The following is a 7838-nucleotide window of genomic DNA, read 5'->3' as shown; positions in this document are numbered from 1 at the left end:
ACCTTCCAACACCAACAATTGTGTCATTCTGTGATTTTCCGTACAGTGTAAGACACTCGTCTGAGGCACTCAGTGCTCAGGGTAATTAATGGTCTTGAAAAGCAAAAGCAGCTGACACCTTTTCAGTACCGAGCGGGTCGTGGCCGGTAACTACAGGTAGGAGATCGCGCAAACAAAGGCAGGAGAGCACGGTGTCAGCTGGGAAAAGGACCAGAAGGTGGCAGTGCGGGGGTTTTCCCCTTGTGTTTTAAATCGGACATTTCGGGAGACACCCAGGTCTGTGAGGGCCGTGAGGCGCCGCGGGGGGTTCTGGGAGCTGTAGTTGCCGTGCCCCGCCCGCCGGGGGCGGGGCCCCACAATGCACCTCGACCAGCAAGTCACGTGACCGGCGCGCTGGGCCCGGCCGGGCTCCGCTTCCGTGGGGGTTCGCCCGCGCTCTGGGGGCGGGGCCTTCCTTCAGGTAAGGGGCGGGGCGGCTGGGGGGCGGGGGCCCTCCGGGCAGCGGCGGCGGGGGCGTGGCCGTGGGGGTGTCTGTTCCTCTTCCTCCTGTTCCCCGGCGCCACGGCCGGCGTCCCGAGGCCCCGCGGTAATAAAATGAGGTAATAAAACCCCAGCGGGCAGGGGTGTCGTCTCCCCGGGAGGTGGCGGTGGGTCCACGGTGGCGCCCGGGGGTCACGGCTGTTCCTACAGCCGGCGCTGCGGGGGAATGGGTGTCACAGGCGCCTCCCCGGCGAGGAGGTGGCGATGTAGCGCCCGATAACAGCACCTCCCACGGCACACGCAGGGCTGGGCAGCGCCCGTCGGTAGCCCGGCACCGGCAATAGCAACTGTGTAACAGCGACAGCCCCGCACCGGCAGTTTGGCCGGGGCACTGCCGCTCCCTGTGGGGGAGGCTCTTTGTCACTCGGTGTTTCGATTGGCGTGGGCTTGGCAGCCACGGCAGCAGTAGTCCACGGGACACAAAGCTTGAGATCATGTGGAGGTACCTGTCAGCTGGAGCTGGTGCAGAAGATCTTAATTACTGCAGGCCTGGGCAGCTTCTGAAAACTGGATTCTCGTGTTCTCAGGAACAAGTGACTGCTTATCTTTGAGGGCTGTATTTCCATGAGCTGCTCTCCCCCTTGCTTTTATTGTAAATGCCAGTTTTAATGGATCTTTCTTACTTTCTTCTCTTTCCTGTGAAGGACAAGATATTAGTCTACATGCAGTAAACTGGAAGAAATGGAAGAAAGGAAGATCAAGAGGAGGAGCCCCAAATCGTCTACCAGTCACCCTGCTCAGGTTGCTAACTCCAAGAAAAGCTCAGTGCCAGTCAGTAAGAGTACAGCCTTTTCCAACCCTGCCCCACAGCCTGCTGTGCAGAAACCGAAGTTGAAACGGTAAGCTCGGGGCGCATCTTGCAAGCTCAGAGAAAGTGAAAGCCAGAGACTTGTCAGTGCTCAGACAGGCTAAAGGACGTTTAGACTGTCTGTAACAGTCTTGTGAACATTTTTGATGACATATCTTTTTTTACCAAAGTGATCTGTGTTGAATGCAATATAATGGTTATTTTACAGAAAAGGAAGGTGCTCGCTATTCTTCTTGTAAGCTTTATAAAATGTAACACGATGCTGTAGAGTCATACTGGTAACAATTCAGCTGAAGCAGAGGACGTGAAAGACAGAGCTGGGTGGTCAAATCTGGGCACCAGATAGCAGAGCCCCAGATGTACAGTTGTGAGGAGCAAATACAGTACATGACTGCAAGGTTGGAACTGACAAGTATGGCAGGAAATGAAGGACAAAAATGTGTCAATATTTTGAGGCAAATATTAGTAAATACTAGTGTGCCATAAGTTGGTGGTTTCTTCAGCTGGCTATACAGTCTCAACATTATTCTGGCATGTACTAGAAATTATTTTCTTGCAGTCCACAAGATTATCTAGAGAAAAAAATGTCCTTTCTGCTTTAATTTCTGGACATTTTTGTGCAATTGTTAAACTTATCAAGCAGTGCTAATACAGACAATTTCTTGAACTTTCCCAGCAGGAGTGGTGATTGACATAACAATGTGAGGATGAACTGCTGTTGTGATAGTGGAGGAGAAGTATTTAATTAATTTTCATTTAATCTACAAGAATCTAATGAAGTAACTTTTCCAGGAGCAATACATTTTTTTAAAGAGCAGAAGCAAGTGGAAAAAACGGATGACCTTTCTGTCACGCAAACTTTTAAGTCTGAAATTGAAGCACAACTAGCTAAAGTTAAACTTGAATTGAGATGTGCTGCTGTTGAGTTGAACCAGATACCATTGTTGGACTGCTGATTGTTTCAGCATATATGGGCACATGGTGCTCTGAATAAATGTTATGTCTAAAGTGTTTGAGATCCAGGAATTGTGATGTTTTCTTGCAAGAAAGGCTGTAGAGAATTTTTAGCTCATCTGATGTTTGTTGCAGTCTGTAGGTGTTTGCGACAACAGAAGTATATGATTTTTGAGGGGTTTCTCTCAGGCTTAGAGTGTGCCAAAGCTTTTTGAGTGATTTTGTGTAGATAATGGCTGCCCGGGTAACTGGTGGAATCAACATCCATGGAAATGTTCAAAAAACATGTCGATGTGGCTCCTGGGGACATGGTTTATAAGTCAGCATGGCAGTGCTGGGTTTATGGTTGGTTTCTGATTTTAGAGGTCTTTTCCAACCTTAACAATTCCGTGATATTGCCCCATGTGTCATTGCTGGGTAATGATGGTCCACTTTAGATTATTAAGATGGCCATCATATACATGTGGTCCACTGATGCTTCCTACTATTAGTAGGAAAGCAGATTGTTGGAATCTTTCATTTTGCAGTATCAAACTGTTAGGAGAGTGATGTCATTTATTTTTAAGACAAGCTGGTGGTAATGCAGTTTTTATCTTAAAAAGACTGATTATGTATTATGTATTTCCCATTTCATTTTCAAAGCCCAGATGTACACTTTTCTTACACTGCAGATTCACACTGAAAGTGAAAGCAGGAAGTAATATTCAGTTTATTTTTTTTTCCAGTGTAATAAAAGAGAAAGCCAAACCTCCAGGAGGTGAAGCAAAAGGGGCCCAGGCAGCACCAATCCAGCATTCTTTTCTCACAGATGTATCAGATGTCCAGGAAATGGAAAGGGGACTTCTGAGTCTCTTGAATGACTTCCACTCTGGCAAACTTCAAGCATTTGGTAAGTGCATGAATTGTGTGTGTACAATAGTTGGGTTTTATAGCTGTACAATAGTAACATTTGCTAACAAGTGCACTGCATGGACAGACTTGAACTGCATGGCTTGTTTGTCACTAGACTGCCATGTGAAATTACGTTTAACATAATTAATACATCTTAGTGCATTTTTAAATTACAGTCCTATTTTAAGGTTGTTCTTGTTTTGAGATTATTCATATGCCATTTCATTGTTCCTTCTAGCATGGAAGCACCTTGGCTTATTTTAATTTAAGATACCAAGTTTAAAGCCACTTATTTATGACAGTGTAGGAAGAAGTAACTGTATTTAGCACCCAGTTTTGCTGCATATTAACACTTTTGACTATTGGTAACAACTTCCATGAAATCCAGTGCAAGCTGCATTTTATCCAGCTTATTCTGCTGTCTTAGCTTCTTACTATTCTTACTGCCTCACAGTTGATGGAGGTTTCAGAAAAACCATCACACGTTTTTGCTTCTTTTTTCCCTTGCACTAAGTAGAAAGATGCACATGTGCTTTTGCAAGTTTAGTGTTAGGTCAGTGTGTTGTGTTAATTCCGCACTGATTTTACAAGGAAACCTGAGAAGTCTGTGTTATATAAAGCACCAGTTAGAAGAAAGAAACCCCTAGATTAATCAAAATTAGAAGTTCTGTTGTGATCATATTTAAAGCTAAAAACCAGGGCTTTTCTAAATCAGACTAAAATTCAGGAATATAGAAAAGCTCTGAGGACATTTAGTAGTTAAGTTCAGCACAACATAACATCAAACAGGATGACAGAAACTTCAGTAGTGAAACAGTGAGAAATCATTGAGAAAGGACATTTACTTGTAAATTTGATGTTTAAACTCCTCTGACATAAAAAGCTGCATCTTCACACCTTCATTTGCTCTCTTGGGTTTCTTTATGTAAAGTTGTTGCTCTTCCTTTTAGGAAATGAATGTTCCATAGAGCAGATGGAGCACGTACGGAGTATGCAGGAGAAACTTGCTCGCCTCAACCTGGAGCTCTATGGGGAGATGGAAGAACTGCCTGAAGATAAAAGAAAACTAGCCAGTGATTCCAACCTGGATAGGCTGCTGTCAGATGTAAGTACTGGGCAGGCAGAAAACGTGGAACTTTGCCCCCAGCATTCGGCTCAGGAAAGCACTGCTACTGGGTGGGCAGTGATTTACAGTTGAGGAGAACGTAGTTCTGTAATGAACCAGTATGAAAGCCCTGCCCTCATCTTGGTTTTGAGGAAACACAGGACCTTGTTTGCATTTGTTACAGGCTGCTTTGTTTTGGTGAGTGGAGCAGGCAAGCTGCAAGCTGCCTGAGCATGTAGGCCTGTTCAGAGACAGCCCAGGTACCAGGGGACTGCGACCATTTTCCATGTGGTCTACCCTCCTACATCTGGGGAAGATGACACATGACAGGGAATATGCATCTGTATATCCTACACTTTCAGTCTCTCTGTTCTCCAGTGTATTTACATAAAAAACAAAACTACTAAAAATTTCTTTAAATTTCCTCAGATCAGCAGATTTCAACTTAAATTTGGAACTTCGCTCCTTGTACATAATTCAGTGTAGGTTTGCTTTGCTAATAAATCATGCATTTCAGCCCAAACTATAAGTTATTTCCTTCATTGTTTTAATATATTTATTTCATCATACCAGCATAATTGTTGCATTTATTTGACTAACAGAAGTGCCACTTCTGATACTTTCTACATTTATATTGCAGCTAGAAGAACTGAATTCATCTATGTATCCTTTTCCTAAAATGTCTATTTTGCATTATAGTTATCGTTAACTGTAATCAAATTAGGGTGTGTTTCCCCAGTAACTGGTGTCTTTATTGGAGTCAAGTCACTTCAATGACGCCTTTTCTTTTAAATTCATGCTGTAATACAGCATAGATCTTGGGTTCTTTCAGTACATAATTGACTGGATCTTAACACTTGTAATTACAGGTTGTTTTTTTCATGTGGTGAATCACTGAGCTACCGTGTACCTCTTCAGACAATGTGTTCACCATTGCTGGCAAAGCCCATCAGCACCACGGTCTTTTGACATGCACCTTGCTGAGACTTTCAGACATCCACAGTAATACTCCCATAGTATTCAGAAGTGTCTGTCCCATTGAGAAATGAATCCTATTATCTTTTAGTTTTTTTAGAAATATGTGTGGTTGTTTATCACTGATCTGACTGTGGATAGTAAACTGACCTAATTTTTTATTTCTAGGGTCAGATACTTCAGCAGAGCTTTGGTAACTGAACAAATGTGTGCTCTTAGCCCACACAGAAGAAGATAAAACTGAATGTCTTAGCTTGTCTTTAACACTGTGCTGTTGATAATCGAAGGTGACAGTTGAGGGGCGTTGCATTCAGTTCATTCCACAGTCTCGTTATTTCCATTGTTACACACTTTGTTACACGCATTGAGTAAGCTGAGACTCGGGTTTGGGGCTTAAGGTCTTGCACTGGTATCAACATTTCCTGCATAGGCTGTTTAAGGCAGACCTCATAAAGAGCACAAGTGGAATGTGATAGTATCACATAATAGCAATAAAAATAATTTGCCGTCCCCCTTGATCTGCACACTAATTCTGAGAGTATTGCAATGTTCAAGTCTCAGTGAGGAATATTAGTCTACTGGTTGAGAACTAGCATAGAACTTACTGGAATGGAATTTGTTGGGACTGGTGTATACCCCAGAGTAAGCACAGTTTCATACAGCACTGTTATCTTGTTTATACCTTTGAAAGTGTTATTCCTTAATGGTTTGCTTCAGCCAAAAACTACATTTAGCAGATGCTCAAGATATTCCAAATGGTACCACGGGCTGAGAGAACAGCTTTGTCAATTTGGGTTCTCACAGAAGCTTTTCATTCGTTTTTCCTGACAATGGAATCAGGAACAGTTGTGACTTTGTGTTGGTTTGTTTTCTTTTACACAATGAAGAATCGAAGTGCAAATTCAGGTGTTTATTTTGCACATTCCTCTGAGCACTGCATTATGTCAGGGCTCAGTACCTAGAGTTGTAAATTATTGTCATGCTGTGCTTTTTATTATTGCCTTACTTAACAGAAAAATTGGGGAAACGGGGAAGTACATTTCTTCTTAGTGTTCACATGGTTGAAAATGATAAATGTATACAAGTTCACTGACATTTCTCTAGTTTTTAAGAAGGTAGTGGTAATGTTGCCTTACTGATCATTACATAGACAATCTGCACACTATATCTTTAGTGTTTTGTTGATCAGTGATGCCACAGATTAATTTATTGTTAATAAAGTGAAAAATTTTAAATATATGATGTTTCATTTAGAGAAGCTGCTGTCGGTTCAGCTGTGTTAAGAAGATGAGTTCTGGCATTGTCCAAATGTTTGCAGAGTTTACTTTTTTCCATTACTGTGAATAATTGTAAGATGTCACTAAATTAAGAACTAGCATGCATGCTAGCAGTCCACATAATTTAAGTACTGTGAAATTCCAAAATTGGGTAAACAGTTATTGTTCAATAAATCCAGTATATGCAATATTGTAGTTATTTCTATGTTGTAAATAGTCTGGTATTAATTGGTATCATCTTTCTGCTCACAGTCAGAGAAAAAAATTCTTTAGTAGTGTAAAATCAGGCTTGTTTTAGATCCAAAATTTCTATCCCGGTCCATCAAACTATGCCTTTGGTTCTAGATTTACTTTATATTCAGTTTTTAGGTAATACATTCAGATTCTATATCGTATATGCTTACTAAACAAGGGATGAAATCTTTATCCTTCTACTTTAGCACAGAGCTTTCATCAGCCCGATGTAGACATGTGGTCAGGGAACAAAAAATGCCTTTTGTTCAGCATCTTTGGAGAAGATGCTTCTTCAGCCACAAGATGTAGTTTTGGATTCTGTTATCTCTGGCTCTGATCTGAATCACGTGTAGTGCCAAGCCTGCATCATGCAGCTGGGGACAGAAGGATCATTTAAAAACCACAGGGTTCTCTGGCTACAGATTCAGCCTTAAACATTGTTATTCCCTGCCTTACCTATCAGGCAAATCTCAGTGATTAACGAACCAGCAGGGATCCCACTTGTTGTCCCCTAAGGATGTTCTTGTTCTTTACACAATTTATCACTGTTGAGATTCTTTAGGAGTTTTGCTGGTAAAAGTACCTCGGAGTCCTCACCTGCAGCTGGGTGCGTACCTGTGCTGTGAAATCCAAAGTCAGCTTAAGAGAACTAGAACACAACAAGCTTCTCACAAAGTAGAGCAAAGATTGATGTTTGTTGTTTTGGTTTTTTTTTCCCCTGTCTTTAACCAATAATTGAGTAATTATCCTTTTCTATACAGTATCTTCTCATTGTCAGCACTATGGCTTTGTTTCTGGGCAGACTTCTGAACATCAAGCAAAAAAGCACCATTTTTTAGCCTCAGGCATCACTAAAGGTGTGCAAAAGTGTAAGGCCAGTGATGGTGGCAAAAGTCACTGGCAGAGCTGCATTTATACAAACAAAATGACGTACTTGGAGCTCACTTGGATGCAGGAGCAGAGCTATGTGCTCACTAGCAGCTTAGTGCCAGTGAGTGCAGTGTATTGCAGCATTGTAACACACAGTGGTCCCAAACCACTCTTTTAACCTCAG

The 7838-nt window shown here is 42.2% G+C and overlaps 1 protein-coding gene across 3 annotated transcripts; it reads left to right on the top strand.

Moving 5' to 3' along the window:
• The first annotated feature begins 491 nt into the window (after positions 1–491).
• CCDC28A (coiled-coil domain containing 28A) lies at positions 492–6525 on the top strand. 3 transcript variants are annotated; one of them, XM_029962679.1, is made up of 6 exons: positions 492–599; positions 1185–1379; positions 3028–3191; positions 4144–4298; positions 4939–4961; positions 5991–6525. In XM_029962679.1, exons 2-6 carry the CDS (start codon positions 1222–1224, stop codon positions 6043–6045), a joined length of 555 nt encoding a protein of 184 aa, XP_029818539.1. In that variant the 5' UTR covers positions 492–599; positions 1185–1221; the 3' UTR covers positions 6046–6525. The 3 variants fall into 3 exon arrangements, with proteins under 3 accessions (XP_029818539.1, XP_025751526.1, XP_025751527.1); XM_025895741.2 differs by lacking the exons at positions 4939–4961; positions 5991–6525 and having other exon boundaries at positions 4144–4497; XM_025895742.2 differs by lacking the exons at positions 492–599; positions 4939–4961; positions 5991–6525 and adding an exon at positions 896–982 and having other exon boundaries at positions 4144–4498.
• The last annotated feature ends 1313 nt before the right edge of the window (positions 6526–7838 follow it).

Source organism: Manacus vitellinus, unplaced genomic scaffold (assembly GCF_001715985.3).
Source record: "Manacus vitellinus isolate BGI_N305 unplaced genomic scaffold, ASM171598v3 scaffold_4_pilon, whole genome shotgun sequence".
In the NCBI taxonomy this organism is placed as follows: domain Eukaryota; kingdom Metazoa; phylum Chordata; class Aves; order Passeriformes; family Pipridae; genus Manacus; species Manacus vitellinus.
The sequence above is the reverse complement of the archived record's forward strand: the minus strand, read 5'-3'. Positions and strand labels throughout refer to the sequence as shown.

What these genes read in the sequence shown, in the direction of transcription:
- CCDC28A (XM_025895742.2), top strand. Translation starts at nt 1,222, where the DNA reads ATGGAAGAAAGGAAGATCAAGAGGAGGAGCCCCAAATCGTCTACCAGT. An exon ending in CAGAAACCGAAGTTGAAACG is followed by an intron (nt 1,380 to 3,027) that starts GTAAGCTCGGGG and finishes TTTTTTTTCCAG; the next exon opens with TGTAATAAAAGAGAAAGCCA. An exon ending in TGGCAAACTTCAAGCATTTG is followed by an intron (nt 3,192 to 4,143) that starts GTAAGTGCATGA and finishes TCTTCCTTTTAG; the next exon opens with GAAATGAATGTTCCATAGAG.